The 18419-nt window shown below is 35.9% G+C and overlaps 1 protein-coding gene across 1 annotated transcript in view; it reads right to left on the reverse strand.

Annotated features, from left to right (window-relative positions):
- Positions 1 to 896: 896 nt before the first annotated feature.
- The window catches only part of LOC125178702, a 19161-nt gene continuing 1638 nt past the window's right edge, over positions 897 to 18419 (reverse strand). The window contains exons 2-9 of the mRNA XM_047883092.1: positions 17995 to 18092; positions 15213 to 15996; positions 14104 to 14216; positions 11133 to 11234; positions 10686 to 10767; positions 8588 to 8767; positions 6108 to 6214; positions 897 to 3646 (exon numbers count right to left, since the gene is read on the reverse strand). Coding sequence (XP_047739048.1) covers positions 2468 to 3646; positions 6108 to 6214; positions 8588 to 8767; positions 10686 to 10767; positions 11133 to 11234; positions 14104 to 14216; positions 15213 to 15996; positions 17995 to 18092 — 2645 coding nt within the window. The 3' untranslated portion in view covers positions 897 to 2467. The remainder of the gene's footprint in view (positions 3647 to 6107; positions 6215 to 8587; positions 8768 to 10685; positions 10768 to 11132; positions 11235 to 14103; positions 14217 to 15212; positions 15997 to 17994; positions 18093 to 18419) is intronic.

Here is an 18419-nt window from a genome sequence, read left to right on the forward strand (position 1 = left end):
GCTAGCCTATGTTCTGCCACTGTTCGCACTCTTTTTACAACCATCTCCTGGCTTATGCTTCGCCTCTGTATCGACGTACTCCATACAACCACTGGCTGTCTGAGGCAGCAGACCGTGTCTGTCAACTTCTGCAGTCGCAATAAAATCGTCCGTGTGCACCCAAATTCTCTGTCCACGATGGGCCGACTTTTGGAGGTCGGCCGACGACCGCGGCGCCGCTTTGTGCCAGACTCTCAATCCCGCAAAGCCGCGAGATCGCGCGCGCCTCAGCATAAAGACGATGGCCTGCACACTCGTGATGGTCTTGGCCTAGAGCTCTGGAATTTCAATGATGGGCCCTACATTTAGAGATGATGTGGCCCATGGCAGTGATCGAGCGTCAGAGGTTCAAATGTCAGGAATAGACCGGTTACTCGGCCTCTTATGACAACGAAGAGTCCCGTATGTCCATGATGAAACTAGCAATAACTGATGGCTGGATCAATCGTTTTTAAAGTTGAAGCTGCATATGTCAAGTGTGTAATTTGCATGAACAGGTTATGCGTCTTACTATTTTTACTATTTGGTAAATGATTTAGATTTTTCGACCAGCATTCCGAAACAAATGCACCCTCGACTTCTCACTATTAACTCTGGTATCCTGATGATGAGTTTATTTTTCATGTTTCTTAGTTAGTTTCAAAAGATTCAAGGAGCCACTTCACCAATAAGGTAAAGCATTGATAAAAAAGTTCAAGAAATTATTCGCTATTCGTTAATATATATAAAAAAACAGGATGAAAATGTCGTAAGAGGTGAATGCCAATTAGGATGTCGAAGAAGATTTTCGAGTTTCAAAAACACAAACTGTAGAAATACAAAGTTTTGAAAATCAAAGCCTTGAATCATGAGCGCATGTATTTGACAGAATCCGAAGTATGATTACCGTTACAGTATGAAACTTATAAAATAGTTCACTCCTGAGGTAAGTTTAAATATCTCTCATTTTAGTCATATATATCAGGGAAATATGGCATGTTATTTACATTTGTCCTCATTTAAGCCTGCTTTCAGGAGTCAATATTTACACTATAAATGGTGATAATTCCTAACCTATACTTCTAGGTGTAAGGATAATATAATAGAATGGGTCTGGGTAAATTGATAAGGGTGTTCGTTTCGCATGCTTGATTTTTCCCACGTTTGAAAGCTTCTATTAAAGTTTCAAATTTGAAATACATGTTCTGTTTGCGTTTGAGCGAGAATTTGAAGTAAACTGGAAACACTTGGAAAGTAAACTTGACACACTTGAGCACATCAGCTATTCAAAAAACTTCTCTTGTGTTATTTAAATCTGTGACACCGAATTTTCTTTGAAACACTGGAGTTAAAGTTTGAGTCACTGGAACACTTTAAACAAACCAACGAGTTCACTAGGAGTCAATGGAACACTTTAGAGTCTAAAGTGTTCCATTGACTTCAAGTGAACTTGTTGGTTTGTCCAAAGTGTTCACTTGGAGTCACTGGAACACTTTAGACAAACCAACGAGTTCACTTGGAGTCAATGGAACACTTTAGATAAACCAACGAGTTCACTTAGAGTCTCTGGAACACTTAAGGCAGGCCAAACGAAGTCTTTTATTTAGGCTCTTTGCACTCCCGGAAGATGTCGCTGGTGTGCATTAGTAATTTGACCTTTTTTGCCTCGGTTCCGCCGCACAGAACACGTCTAGTTGTTTTAGACGCACTACCACAACCACTCACAATATACTCGAAAAAATAGTTCAATCATGTAATTATTATTCAGACATAAGCATTGACGTCGTCTAGTATTCATAAATTGAATTTGTTTTCGTTTCTCTTGGCCCTTTATTCAGAGTGCCAATGTTACGAAATATCCTGTGATAAAATTAATTAGCAAATTTTGAGGTTTAATTCATGGCGGAATTCTGCGAGTGTATGATTTGTTACGTTATGCCTTCTAATAAACTGTCTATGGATCCACGATATGCGAGTTTTCTTGCCTTTTTATTCAGACTTATTTTATTTTTCATTTAGCATTCGTTTGAGTGGCAGATAAATACAGAGCTTCGCAATAAACTATTTATTAAGATTATATATGATGAGTATTCAGATATATTTTATTCATTACAACTTATATTATATACACGATTTCCCTGCCATGATTAACATTTCGAAGGAACTTTATTACGCATTATCCACATGCTCATGTAAAATAAACCTTTTAGCATTTTAGCATTTATCGATGTTGTGTAATGAAAACTTGAAAAGTGCACAAAAGTAGTAACATTTTTGTACAGGACATTAATCCAATCATCTTCACAAATAGCATGACATTCTTAATTGAGCATTTCTAGAGTAATAACCACTTTGAGGTGCATTATTAGAAACGCCAATCCAGTTCTCACTCGTGCTTGAAATTAAATTTAATTGGATTGATAGAATTTGTCTAGTTGAATTTTACGCACTAAACGAAGCTCTCGCTATTTTGCCTGGCATTGCTGACTTTAAGTGTGTAATAACGATGCGAGTCCCTCTTCACTCTAGGCAGGTCTGTGACGCATTGCAATGGGGCGACCGCTTTATGACACGCGGTCTTGTCGGAGGCAAGAGACTGCAGGGTGTGGTCAGTCTGCTCTTTATCGGCCGTGGGTCCTAAACTCGGTGCAATTCCTGATCGTTGTGTTCTGCAACTGCCGCTCCTGAGTTCTTTATTGAAAGACTCATGGCAAGCTGTATCTTCTATGCGCTGAGTATCAGCATGCGTCCATATTTGAGCAGGGGGCTCTTGGGTATCGTTGCCTACTATGCTGCTACGTCTTTGACGGCACTCAATTTCTTGTTCTGTTATATCCGTTGGTTTTCGTTTGGATTCTTGGAAAGGAAAAGAATCGTGAGGAGTTCGTGTGATGAGGTCGTGGCTGCTGAGCCCTCGCGTTAAGTAAGGATGAGTGCTATTTGCGCACATTTTGCCCTCCATCGCCTTCACTGCGAAGCTCCTGCAAATTGTCGCATACTGCATAGGAGGTTGACGACAACTGCCTTGACTCTGGACGTCATCGTAAAGTGAAGCCGACGTAACGCTCAGGGACGTACAGTCGTAATTGCAGTGGTTCCTTGAACTTTTACAGGGACATGAAGGTTCAGTTCTTTTCGCAGTACCGTTTCCTCCAAATTTGATCGAAGAACAGTTAAAGTTCACTTCAGAGATTGACGATGGTAATTTTTGGCCATACGGAGACAAAGCTTTTCCTCCGACCAAATCTCCATTAGATTTGGAGGCATAACAACCCTCACAAGTTTTCTTTTGAACTTCGCGACTCTCATCATCCTCTTTAGTTTTTTGCTTAGAATTTGTGTTATTCAAAGGATGTTCTCCGGAGACGCTGCCTGTCGGAGTTCCTTGATATAATGGAACGGTTTGAGAGTAAATCGATGGAGTGTGGGGACGTTGACATGCAACTATTGGATGGAAATTATGACAGACGTTTATTTTATTTTGCGAGCGACTGAAAGCGCCTTCATCTCGATAATGGCCACACTCGTGTATTTCGTGCGATACAGGTTGTTGTTGGAAAACTGGTGATGCAGCATTGGGCGGTGAAGGCTGCAAATGACTGTAGAGTGGAATATTCGAAGACTCCGTCTGTAAAAATTTTTTATTCATTAATATTGATTGATTACTCTTTTGATTCATAACATAAAATCTCCAAAAAAAATCGTGAATGTTTATGTGTTATTAATTTGATGGTAATTTTGAAGCACTCCACTAAAGAGCAAGCAAAAACTCCACGGCATAATATGTCTGACCCCAAATGCAGAAGAATTTTTTCATGATTTAAAATGCTCACCCAGAGTCTCATCAACATTTTTGTTTCTATTTTATTTCTACCCACAAAGAAATTCAGGTAAAAATCTGGCAGTGTCTGACCGCCGAATAAGCCAGGGATCTGAACAAGACTGGAATTTATTTCCAGTTTTGACGGTCAGGGATAAAATACGAGGCGCTGCTGAGCGACTTCATGTTGGCCACGCGAGAACAGTTACACTAAAAACTTTCTCTCCGGCTTGTGAAACTTTCAGGGTGAATTGATTTTGCCATTAAAAGTTAATTTATTCCTGTTGATTGCATCATTTCCAACGCTGTTAGTCAATATTATACGTGATTGTTAAATGAAATGTTATATCACTTTGTATTAATATCTGGATATATTGCTAGCTTGATTCAATCTCCCTGGCCTATACTTCGCTGAAAATTTCAGGCTGAATTGAGTTTGCTATAAAAAATTAGTTTATTCCTGTTGATTACATCATTTTCAACGCTGATAGCCACTATTATACCTGACTGTGAAATTAAATATTGTATATTTTGTACAAATGTCTGGATATATTGCTAGCTTGATTCAATCTCCCGCAGCCGGTGAAACTTTCAGGGTGAATTGATTTTGCTATTAAAAGTTAGTTTATTCTTGTTGATTTCATAATTGTCAACGATGTTAGCCAATATTATACTTGATTGTTAAATTAAATGCTATACCATTTGTATAAAAATCTGGATATATTGCTAGCTTGAATCAAAATTGTCTAAGAATTCAGAAGCAAAAATAAAAATGCCTCACAATTTGTTTATAGAAAACTTTATGGAAAGTCCAGCATAATCGCCAGTTTAGAAATCATAAAGTATAAGTATCATTAGTTTAAATAATGTCAGGAAATAGTTTTCTTTATGCCCTGGCACATGGTTTGTATTTTGTGTTCTGAAAGGTTGCTTGGCTGGTCCATTTTGCCATGCTTTTAAGCATACAACTCTAGCCGAAACGTCAATTCGTCGTCTATCGTTGAGGAATAATTTGAAAATCCTTCCTATTTTGCAAGAATTTTCCCTGTCCATAGAGGATCGTCAATGCGAATAAGCAAACGTCGGAGTGTACTCGTACAAGTTCTATTCTATACCGACGTAGTATCAAGGTAACAGTTATCGAACGAGAAACCTGCTTACGCATTCGCCTCATTTAGCTGCACTCATTCTGGCGTCCTCTGCCACTGCTTCCGAAATGTGAATTTTGGAATCTATAAATATTTCAACTGAAGCCTAGTATGAACACCGTCTTTAATTCAAATCCATTTGCAAATGAAATCAATAGATCTAGCTCCTGGTTATTAATTTCCGTTGCATTGGCTTTTATATAGGATTTATTATCTGCTGCGAAAATTTTATTTGTACTAATTAATTATACTTTTATGCCAGAATTTTCCAACTGACAATGGAAATAGATCTGGAACGTTTCCTTCAAAGATTCGATGAAAATTTGAGTCAATTTCTTTTATTTCAATTTCTTTATTATGTCATTTGTAATAGTCCAATGACAGATGAGCACGGAAAACTATTTAATTTAATTTTTGCATGGAGTTTGAAAAGTCCGTAACTTAAGTTGGGAATCAAAGGGCAGTGAAAATTATTCGTCATATGAGATAGATATGCATGTTTTTATTTTAATGTGTGATTGATATCTACTAGGACTCGAATCTTGTTGTGTTGTTAGCGCATTTTTTCATTTATGAAAAAATGCGCTATTGAGCTCGCCATGTCCGTCTGTCTGTCCGTCCGTGACTTCACGTTTTCGTCGACAAGAAAATGCGCTCTCTGTCACTCACTGTAGTGAGTACTGAGTTATAATTTTTTAATATATTTCAGTTAACAATTAGTGATGTCGTGATAAAATAGTTTTACTAACTAATCCCTCATTCTATTCCAGTTCTTTATTCAAGTCATATTGCTCAACTTTTATCATACAATTCTTGTTCAAATTGTCTCTCTATTAATCATTACAGTTGGTTTATACATAATGTCCCATTAGACTTCCACTCCCAAAAGTTAAAAATCTAACAAGCATATCCATACTCAGGTGTATTTTTCTCCTCTTCGTACGTGAAGAGGAGAAAAATAATTCATTTACGATGAATCATTTACGATCTAGCCTTCAATGATCTAAGCCTACGATCTAACCTAGTTTTGTTTCTAATAATTTCTAGACGGCATACTAATACAATCTTTAAATCATATATATCCAGCGATTATGTTATGCAATGTCAATTATTATTCTCACCCTCATGAGAAGATCAGGTCCATTACTCGATTGGACATCGAGACGAGACTCTTGCGTCTCTCTGTTCCGCCGCTGTCTCGACCTTTCTGTCTCGTCTTCTTCGCCCTCTGTCACGAGACCGGTCAAGAAATTGTGTCAGTTTAATCAAAGAGAATTCCGAACGGTTCTTTATCAATAAAATATTCTAGTAATCAAACCAATTCAAGTTATAGAGATCTAGAGACCATTTGTTTGCATAAACCGTAAATTGATAACGAAAATAAAAATAAATAAAAAGTACTAGAATATAACCCGTAATCTAACTGAAAACGTTTCGAAGACCAGCTTCATCAGCTCAAATCTCACTGAAACAATCAATTAAAAAGAAAAAACAAACGAATAAATTCGCATAGTAGAGATTAAAATTGAAATTAGTTAGGGTGACATATGTTCGTTTTTCACACAAAGTTTATTTTAGCATGTGCAAGGATTTAAAAAATTCTCAATTCAGAAATACCGTAGGCGGAAGCTTAAGTCTTAAAACTGCTCTCGAACGCCGCGTATTGTTCGGAGAGGAGGAAGGCGCGCTGCTGAATGGAGCGGATAAGTAACCAGATCTCCAGGACGGTAAATTCTTTCTCGGTATTCGACCAATCTGACGTAGAAGTTACGCGAAAACACCTTGATATATGCTTGTACGCAATGTGCAAAACTGTACATATGAACCAGAAAAGATGCATCAAAGAAGAATTTAATTTTTATACCAGGACAAGAAACCCATTTTGAAAATATTAACCGATAATGCATGCAAGTTAACATTGGGAAAATATTTTCTGAATAGAATTTTCAACTCGTTGAAAATAATTCCCAACGCGGCCAGAGTAGGTTAAAAAGTTCAGTGAATTATTTTTCCTAATATCAACCTCAGGAACAGATTCAGAGAATTGCTTTAACATCAACTTCTTGATTTGAGCTAACGCAAGGCTGGACAGAAACCCATTCAGATAAAATATACATATATGTAATTAATTCAAATTCAGTATGCTGAGAATGTTAGGTGGAGCAAATTTTATAGCCGGGTTTCATTATTGTACTAGTCCCTTTCAATTTGAAACGAACAAAAGCCAAAGAAGTTCGTGCTTAAAACCCTAAAGGCGGTTTGTGACAAACACAAGCTTGGAAACGGCAGTTGGTTCCATTACTTTGCACTCAGAAAATGACATAACATATTTTTCTTGTACCTCCGCATTAAATTCAATGCAAATAGGCTGAGGAATTTGCCTCTCATGCCATGCGTTCTGAAATAGAATTTTTCGAACTATTTTTTTTTCTCTTGCTCAGTTATCGTCAAACTAACTGTTTACTCAAATCAAGAAGTTCACGTCAGAGCGATAGAGTGGAATTCTTCCTGATGTTCGCATACCAGATTCATAAAATATTTATTGAAAGATAACTTGCATGAATTTGTTATTTACAATTTAAAAATTGATTTCTTATAAAGTGTCAAGATATTATTTACTCCGAATACAGTTGTGCGCAGTGCGCATTAGCGTACGTCCGAATGGCGTCTCGCAACTTCTACTCCAGATTTGCCGAATGCCGATTACCGAGGAAGAAATTATCCGTCCAGAGATCTGATTGCCCTTACGTTCTATACGGTTGTGCTCCCTCACTCAGAACAGTGAAGCGTACGAGAGCAATTTTACGATTTAGCTTTCATCTCAGGTACTTCTGAACCGAGAATTTTGGAATCATTGCACATCTTTGAAAAGAAACCTTGTCTGGAGTACACATCTACTGTTCAAATGTAGTCAGCAGTTTCATTAGATTTGTTTTACTGAACTACAATTACAATTCTACACTACCAAAAAATTAAAAAGTAGTTGAACTATAATTCTTCGTTAAACTAACAAAAAATTACATAATTTAGCCAAAATTTTCGACTTCGGAATATAAACGCACGTTTGCTGATGATTTCATCTCTGTATGTCAGGAGGACTATGCTAATCACGTATTACTTTATAATCTTGAGAGGCAGACCTTATTTTCATCCAATTATTGAATAAATTTTTAAAGAATAACAAAGCATTTTATCCTTTGAAAGGCTTTGACTAATATTAAATTTTTTTTTTGAAGGAATTTACGTGCCTCGTAAAATTCAAGTCGATGTCAATAATTCAGTTCTATTCCAATTCATGTTTATTACTCAATCATGGTTCAATATATTTACATATTTTTGACGATTATACAAGAATTTAGAGGATGTTAATTAATAAGCTTCAAGCGATCACCATTAACGCGCAGGGAAGTTCACAGCGCGTTATCAGGTTCTTATTTTTCAAACATTTTTAAAGTGCCTTCAGCGAGCCATTTGCTAACGCGCGTTAACACTCACCGTTTTCGCAAAGGAAAGTTTTAGGCCCAACTGATTCTTTTGTCTCAAACAAGACATTTTTAACTGGCCTCGAGCGAGCCATTCACTAACGGGCGTTAACACTCACCGTTTTCGCTAACGGAAGTTTTAGGCGCGTCATCAGATTCTGATCTCGGCGGCCGAAGGCGACGCTTTCTTCTGATTTTGGAAGCGACGACGAGACACGCGGCGATGAGAACAAAACCTGCGCTGCTAGCGCCGAGCAGCACTGACAGGCGGCCGCTGACATCCCCTGTCTGACTGTTGTCTGGGCCACAAAAATACGTTTGAACATATTTAGGTAACAAATACAATGAAAAAGTGCGTGGAATTTCAGATGTGGAATTATTGAAGTGTGATGTGAAATGGTTGCAGGAGGAAGCTGAAATAAAATGCGAATTACTGATGTGAATTGTTGTAGGAGAAATTTGTAATGAAATGAGACTTATTATGTGAAATTGTCAGAGAAGACATTTGAAATGTAATGGACTTATAACGCAAAATTGCTGAAGAAGTATTTTGAAATGAAATGAAAATTATGATGTGAAATTGCTGAAGGTAAAATTTAAAATGAAATTGAGAATCATTGATGTTAAAATTTCTGAGAAAAAATTTGAAATGAGATGATTTAGAAAACATGCTGAAAATGACAATTAACAATTTATGCATGTTGAAGTTTGACCGATAATTGTCTTGAAAATCAATAAAAGTTGATTTTAAAGTTGATTTTAAAGTTGATTTTAAAGTTGATTTATTCTATCATCATCCAAGCATTTTGAAGTTAATTTATTCTATTAAATAGATTATTGATCGTTTCTGCATTTAAATATTTATGCTCAATTATTATTCTTATTTTCCATCATTAATGCTTATAATTAAATTGATATGATTTTGAAAAATATGTCTGCTGTGAGATTATTGTTTTATTCGGCGCTATATAAAATAACAGTAATAAATTACCATTAACTAAAACAACATATTTATTGAGAGTATCTCTGCTAACTCTTTCCATTTAATAAGTATACATTAATTGTTTTATAAAAAATATCGTAGCAGCTTTTAGGAACGAATTATATTACATGGGAGTCTACTCAACGGATCATATGAAGCTAACATAAAAGGAAGAAGTTATTTAATAAGTGATAAACGCCACATGAAACTTCGCCAAAAAATTTAATAATTACTCTATGATGTTATGTCGTGTCTGAAATACTCAAAATTAATAGATTACCTGATCTTATCGTCCATTTCAACACTAATTCTTTGAAGTGCATGATGAATTCAGTTGCTGGAAGAAGCTTTTCCATTAACTCACCTATTCTGTTTTGGACGAACCCTCATACCCCTCATGCGCTTCGGTTTTCCAAAACAAATACTAATTTTTCGACTACTTTTTTCGTGGGCTTTCTGCAGTTCTCCTATTTCTATTTCATCTATTTTTATTTCAGTCTCCGGTACTGTTCTTACAAACTCTGAGTAACTAAAACATTTTTTCTACAAATTTTTAATATTTCGCTGGTTTCGCTTTCGGCGGCTTGCAATCATTCATCAAATTTCCCTCCGCTTTCTCGACAATTTGGTACACTCGATTTCTTTCACTCAATTATTTTGTGCCCACCGACTTCAGCCACTCACCAAGTCGGCTTCTAACATACGACATTAGTCATACAACAAGCCTGCTCCGCATACGTATCCAGTGATTCACTACGTTTGTGCCCTCCGACTTCAGCCACTCTACAGTTTGGGTTCCATCGACTTCAGCCACTTAACAATTTTGTTTCCATCGACTTCAGCCACTTAACAATTTTGTGTCCATCGAGTTCAGCTACTCAAAAATTTTTGTTTCCATCTACTTCAGCCACTCAACAATTTTGTTCCAACCGACTTCAGCCACTTAACAATTTTGTTTCCATCGACTTCAGCTACTCAATAGTTTTGTTTCCATCGACTTCAGCTACTCAACAATTTTGTTTCAATGGACTTGAGCCACTCAACAATTTTGTTTTCATCGACTCCAGCCACTCATCAGCACTGTTTCCATCGACTTCAGATACTCAACAAATTTGTTTCCATCGACTTCAGCTAATCAACAAGATTGTTTCCATTGACTTCAGCCACTCAACAATATTGTTTCCATCGACTTCAGCCCCTCAACAATTTTGTTTCCATTGACTTCAGCTACTCACCTATTTTATTCTCTGCAACTTTCAAAGCGTAGCCTTCGAGCACAAAAGGCCTTGAGGCGCCGCGGGCGTTGTGTGTCCACACCTTGAAGCCAGTAAACCGAAATAGCTTAGAAATCGAGTCGTATTTAAGTCATTTGAAGGTAAAATTACATGCTAAAACATATATCAAGAATGAATGAAACTTGCGATAATTTTCGTTGCAGACATATTGGGGCAGTAATATTAATTATAGTTTTAAATAAAATCGTTATGTTAGCACTAACTGTGCTTTTGCTCCCATGTACGTATGTAGTCATGTTCACGACATAACAAATTAGTTGTTTGCGTTATATTCTCAAAGAGAAACGTTGAACAATTACCATAGTTCATCAGCAAAATTTAGGGATTGCACTCCAAATTCCTGTTTCAGTTTATTATGTAATTAAAATGTTAAAATAATTTGAGCACCTGTACGACGTAGTCTGTCCCGGCCGTGAGCCCAGCCAAAGTCAGGAGCGGAGTAGAGGATGTAGCGTTGCCCACGATTTCCCCAGTGCGTTCATCTTTTACCTTTTTGGAGGTAAATATTTGCAAAAAATATTAATACAATAAACAAGCTATTATTAGTATACTTTCAGTAGCAAAATTCATTGTAAACAATGAGTGTTTGAGATCATTCTACGCGAAGTAACTCAAATCCTACCGACGTGATGGAAACCCAGGCATATGCAGGCTTCCAGTTTGCGATGCCTCTATCCGCCTAATCGAACCGCCCTGAGAATTATAGGCGCACTTTATCTGGCCATTCCATAACGAATGCCTTGCCGTCCCTGATTCGCCAGTGAACTATTAAGTGCAGAATTCAGCTACAAAAGTGTCGGTTCCTGCAGACGTTGTTTTACGACAGCCCGGTTTTGTAGCTTCGAAAATTCGGACAGCCACAAATGCAAGGGTCAGGCCTTAGAGCCGCTGCCGGTCATTTTGGTGAGCTTTATGGTCCTGATGTGTTTAGTATCGAGCATAGTACACGTGAAGGAACGACCGTAGAGCAGCGTGCATATGATCCTGATACTACCCACAAAAGTGGTAGTTTTACCCTCTTATGTGGGAATGAATGTTGATTTTAATCGTGTACTGGTCGGAGGTAGCAAGGGAAAAGGCTTCGGTATAGTTGAACTTGAGCAAATAAACCAAGTTTGGTGGCGTTATTTTTCAGCTTCTGACTTGTGTAGGGAATTGCGTGGCAACCTTGCTACTCAAAACTGCCTTGGACTATGACTGGATATTCTTTTTCAAAAATATTCAATGAATATGAACATAATTCATTTGCGTCAGATATCGTTTAATTATCCAGTTCAAAAAGACTAAACCCACATACTTGAAATTATTAGTCACTGCGCAAAAATGAAATTTACGTAATTCTCGACTTTGGTGGAGATGCAAGTTAATTTGCAGTAGTTATCGACTACTTGCCTGATTAAAAACGACTCAAGCCACTTATATAAAATATATACTGCCAGAGCGCAGATGTAAAATGAACATATTTATCAAATTTGGTAAAGATCCATGTTCTTATTCGGCAGTTATCGGTTAATTAGCTAATTCAAAGACGACTTAACCCACATACATGGAATTGTCACAGCCACAGTTCAGATCCTAGATTAACAAATTGATCAAGTTTTGCGGCGATCCAAGTTCATCTACGGCATTTATCGATCTATTGCTATATTCAAGTACGACTAAACTTTGAAATAATTACAACCACTGCGCAGCTGTGAAATTAAGAAGTTTGATGGAGATCAAAGTGTGGTCGGATAATTGTGAAATTCAGACTCGACTAATCTCACACACTGAAATCTTTACAGCCATTACGCAAGTGTAAAATTAACACATTTCACGAATTTAGTATATCTTTGAGTTCATTTGAAAATGTTATCTGTTGCTAAACCTACACATCTGTAATTATCACAGCCACACACAGGAACATATTTTACAATTTCGGTAGAGATTCAAGCAAATTTCCGGCAGTTATCGGTTAGTTATCTGATTCAGAAATGACTAAACCCGCATACCTCATATTATTACAGCCACATTTATTACAATTATAGAAGTAAAATATTTCTCAAGTTTTGTGAAGATCCACATTCATTTGCGGCAGTTCCGGTTAATTATCTAATTTAGAAACAGCGAATCTCCCATTAATAATTGTAAAATTATAACAGTCATTGCGCAGGTGTAAATTAAAAAAAAAAACATTTGTCCAATTCGGCGGAGATAAAAGTTCATTTGCTTTACGGTTAATTATATGATTTAGGTTAATTAATCCTATTCCGAAAAATGCCTTCATCAACCTTAAATTTTGAATGAAAATAACCGCTGATATCCCAACATGAAATTAAATTACCATAACGTTCAAATAATCAAAGAATTCTGTAATTACAAAGAAGTAACCAAGTTTATTACAAGACTACAAATCACAAATTTTAACCTTTAACCTTGAAACGATTCTGAGCAAGCGTTCACGTTTTCAATGAAAATCACGATTAAAAACTTGATTTTACGTCATCCTGACGGGTAAGCTGCAGAGAGATTGCAATTCACGAAGCGCCTACGTAGATGCTAGCAAATTTCCTAAGGGGTTCGCAGCATCCTGGAAACGTTGTCGTAAATTTTTCAAGCTACTAAATGTCTGCAAGAGCATGCGACTGGCGTGTAGTGTGGTCCGTGTTTTCAGAAGGTGGAGCGTTGGTGGAGTTGTAAAGGTGATATGGCAGTTGATTGGAAAAATATATAAGCAAAGAAAACGCCAAGTAAATTAAACGAAATTTTAAAGGCAACGTTTCGGAGACAAGCTGCATCATCATTTCAAAACTTGGAAACATAAATTATTTTAATAATATTATTTAGAATAAAAAAGACGAATAGCGTTATTTTTTTTCGACCGTTTAAATTTTAAATAGAACATTGCCTATAATGGTAATCATGATGTTACTAAATTATTGGTTGCCTAACTTTGCATTAATTACGTGTATCCACTATTTATACATAAATCATATCATATTTATCAATTCCTAAATAAAATAAATACAGTCTTACTTAAAAAGTCTGGGTTGGAATATATTGCTGCATATATCAGGGTAAAAACAATAAATTTTCGATTAAAGGTCAAGATTCATTTGCCTACAATATTCTATAGATATGGTAAACCTTTTTGATAGTCTTAAATATTGTATCAATTTGAGACTCAAAAAATATTGTCTAATAATTTTGAAGCTAACGATATCCACTGTGTAGAAATGTTGAAAGTTTTATGCGCGCATGTGAAATCGAACGTATCTCTAAAAAATTAATACAAATTATTTATATAAACAGTAAAATAATACGCTAATGAGAAATGAACACTGCAAATAGCTGAAGAAATTTGAACTCGTTAACTCACGACGGCGATGAATGTTTGCTTGAGTCCCCCATCTGCTCCCGGCCTGCACAGCACCTGCAGTGCCGCCGCCGTCTGGTTCAGGATACGACACGCGCGTATCGGCGAGGGCGGTCCTAAATATAAGATACGGTGTACATTCATTTTAGAATTAATTTGAAAATACTTCTTTGAATTAATTTAAAAATCCTTTTTTGAAATATTTTGAAGATAATTTTTTGAATTAATTTGAAGATACTTTTTTGAATTATTTTGAAAATACTTCTTTGAATTAATTTGAAAATACTTTTTTTAATTAATTCGAAAGTACTTTTTTGAAATAATTTGAAAATACTTTTTGATTAATTTGAGAATATATTTTTGAATTAACTTGAATATACTTTTTTGAATTGATTTGAAAATCCTTTTTTTGAATTATTCCGAAAATATTTTTTTGAATTAATTTGATATGTTCTTTTTTTAATTGATTTGAAAATACTTTTTTGAAAAATTTCAAAATAATTCTTTTAATTAATTTGTAAATAATTCTTTGAATTAATTTGAAAATGCTTTTTGGAATTAATTTAAAAATTCTTTTTTGAATTAATGTAAAATTTTTTTAATTAATTTGAAAATACATTTTTGAATTAATTTGAAAATACTCTTTTGAATTAATATGAAAATACTTTTTATTTAATTTGAAGATGCTCTTTTGAAATAATTTGAAAATACTTTTTGGAATTAATTTGAAAATACTTTTATTGCAACTATTTTAAAATACTTTTCTGAATTAATTTGAAAATACTTTTGAATTAATTTGAAAATACTTTTTGGAATTAATTTGAAAATACTTTTTTGAATAAATTTGAAAATACTTTTTTGAATTATTTTGAAATTACGATTTTGAATTAATTTGAAAATTTCGATAGCGATTTTTATTACACTATTACATTTTTCATCACGCAAATAGCAACTGTTGGTTGATCAATGAATACGTTAAAATAATTAAATGAAATTCAGTTTGGTATAAACTTTAATCTCTTTAGCGTGCTTGAAATTAGAATAGACTCACAAATCGATATAACAAAGAATAGTGGTTAGACATTTTTAGAATAAAAATTGCCTGAACTAACCCGCCGGGGTGACGGTTATGACACAAGGCTGCTGCTGCGTGCCTTGTGCGTTCTCCCCCCAGCAGTATATGACCCCGTAGGTCTCCTCAAGTCCCATGTCCTCGAGACTCAAATTTTCGTCCAAGACCACGCCTTCTGCTGGTGTCACTCCTCCAGACGTTGTCGCGAATTGCGTCGAGTCCACTAATGGTTCTAGACGATTTCTTTTACCAGACTTTGAGACATCTACCGTGAAGTAGTTCGGTTTCTCCTGAGAATCTGGAATGAAATTGCTAATTTTCTGTTGATTGTTGCTGCTCTTCGTGCGTGTGTCGAGATCAAACCAATTTTTCTTACCCATGACACCGGCTTGTAGTCGCCCGTTTGATTTTTCATCGTTCAAATTACCGGGATCACGAATATTCCTTAATATTTCTTCTTCAATTCCGATTGAGGCATACAATGGAAATTTCTTTAAGGCGTGGGTTGAAGTATTATCTACCTCGTTAAAATGAGTTTGAAATTGAGAACTATCTCTTATTTTCCTGATCTTCCCTTCATCTGTTTCTATGAATCCGTTAGGTTGAAACCCATTGGCACCCTTATTGCTGCCGCCACTGGAGTCAGTGGTGTAGAAGCCTCTTTTTTGGCTTATATAGTAATTCTTTCTCTTCTCTTCTGCCTCCTGAGATAAGGAAATCTGGGGCTTGTATACAAGGAAACTAGAGGTCTCTTTGGAGCGATATCGTGAAGGGTCAACGTGTGCCAAACCTCGACTTGTGTTCACTGCCCAGCGGAAACGGACCTGCGCAAGAAAATTAACGTGATCAAATGATCATCAACGCGAAATTAGTTCACTCCGAGTTTACGGCAGAACCTACTAATTAAAAATTTTTCAAAATCTTATTAAACTTTTCAATCTTCTGTACCTACAGGAGTAATTCACTGTCGCACCACGATAAGCTAAACGTTATTTTTCATGCTCATATATCTTAAAACCTATTAATGAAACATAGTCTTCTATTCCCTGAGAAAAATAAATATTTTCCATGTACTATTTTCACCACAAAGCCACAGAAAATGGTGCCTTCTATATTCAACAATCACCCTTAACTAGAATGAAACATTCTCACAGTTAATATAAATGATTTTCATTTTTCGAAAGTTCTGCATCAAAACAAATAAGAAGCTATTGCAGCCAAAAAATCTGCCCAATAAATTTTGCATCAATTATCTCATCTATAACTTTAATAGTCTTAATTTTTTTCTTGCTCTCAATAAAATACAAATGTTTAGAATAAGATTTTCCAATGGAAGATAAATGAAATGGTGACAAGCTCTACAAAGAATTGCTAGAAACGATTGGTTGTAGGAACAGCAGATATAGAAGCTTGGTTCACCAATCAAACAGGCTCAACAATCCATGGAATCCAAATTAAGGTGACGTGCTGCAAAAAACAAGGAGGCAATGTTTTTGTTATCGCAATTCAGATTTTTTGCGGGGCAGAGTGAAATCTATGAACGCGCGGCAGCTTTTAAATTGCTTTATTGATGCCGAAATTCTACAACCGTAAATCTTTTTCATTGTGGACATTTTTACATCAAAAAGGGAAATTTTGTAACATTCTTGAAGAGAAAACCCATGAGTCTGCGACATACTTGTCCAAAATACCACGAATTATAATCGTTGCAGGTGCTGACGAAATTCAACTAAATCAATCAGGGCAATTACATTTTTTGTCCAAATAAATGCTCTTATTTTAATTTTTTTCGAATTTGACTTCTCGCAATTGGAAATGCAATGTGGACAACAAATAATTCATGGTTAATCGTCGGCAGTATTCTTAGTTATGAATGATATTGGACAAAAACTTTATGGTGGTTAATTATGGGCATTAAATCTAATTAGAAATTATAAAAAGTAAAGGCTAGTCATCATTGTAACTACCGATATCTAACTTGTGCAGATATTTCATTAGTTCAATTAAAATTATTTGTTGAAAAAAACAAATTTGGCAGAATATTTTCCCAAAAAATGTATGTTTATTTCTCTAGGGTAATTTTCTTTTTTTTACAGCATGCAAAACAAATTCAGTTAATTTGCAACGAAAGCGTTTGCAGGAAAACGTTTCCTCGTTCTAAATTATACATTAATCATAATAATTATTAATCATAATTAATAATTAAATTGAAATTGATCATACTGCGTTGAAACCCTGATGAAACATCGAGACATCGCTCTCTTAGGCGACGCTATTCTATTATTGTTATATTATTATTATTAATATTAAAAATTATTAGACGAAGAGCTAATGCGCACAATGCATAGACACCTATTATTGCACTCACTGGATGAGGTGGATGCGCAAGTAAATTTACAGCATTTGTTTATTTTGAATCCTGTAAAAAATGAACTATATTTATTAATAACGACCAGCCGAGTATGCTGATACGACCACCCTCACAATTTTGGGTAAAACCATCAGTTTAGGGTAAACATATCAGTTTACAGTAAACCCACCAGTTTGGGGTAAACCCACAAGTTTAGAGTAAATTATCAGTTTAGGTAAACCTACCAGTTTAGGGTAAACATATCAGTTTAGCGTAAACCCACCAGTTTAGGGTAAACATATCGGTTTAGGGTAAACATATCAGTTCAGGGTAAACCCACCAGTTTAGGGTGAACATATCAGTTTAGGTAAACCTACCAGTTTAGGGTAAACATATCAGTTTAAATAAAGCCCACCAGTTTAGGGTAAACCCTCCAGTTTAGGGTAAACATATCAGTTTAGGGTAAACCCACCAGTTTAGGGTAAGAGTCGACACGGCACACCAAGGTGGTGGGTTGGCCCGGTGCTATGGCGATGGTCTGGTTGGGTGGGTCACGGCACACCGGTGGGTCTGTGTAGGATACAAGTGGACGCTTGAATAAAATATTTGGAAAAATTAACTCTAGCACTTCTTTCTTTAGTTTTACTCCTTTCTTTAATTTAATTTATTGCAACTTTCGCATTCCGCCCTTTCCAACTTTTCAATACTCGCTTTCTTCTCACTTAAACTACCATTTATATTTTTTCACTTCTCCTCTTCCTCCTCATTCTAACATGCCCCCTCTTTTTCCACTCATGCCCCCTCTTTCTATTTTCTTTCTTCATTCCCCTGCCCATTCCCTTCACTTTTCCCACAATTCCTCCCCACCCTTCCCCTCCCCCACCCCTCCCTCCTCAC

Source organism: Hyalella azteca, unplaced genomic scaffold (genome assembly GCF_000764305.2).
Source record: "Hyalella azteca isolate HAZT.00-mixed unplaced genomic scaffold, Hazt_2.0.2 contig12009, whole genome shotgun sequence".
NCBI classification, from domain to species: Eukaryota; Metazoa; Arthropoda; class Malacostraca; order Amphipoda; family Hyalellidae; genus Hyalella; species Hyalella azteca.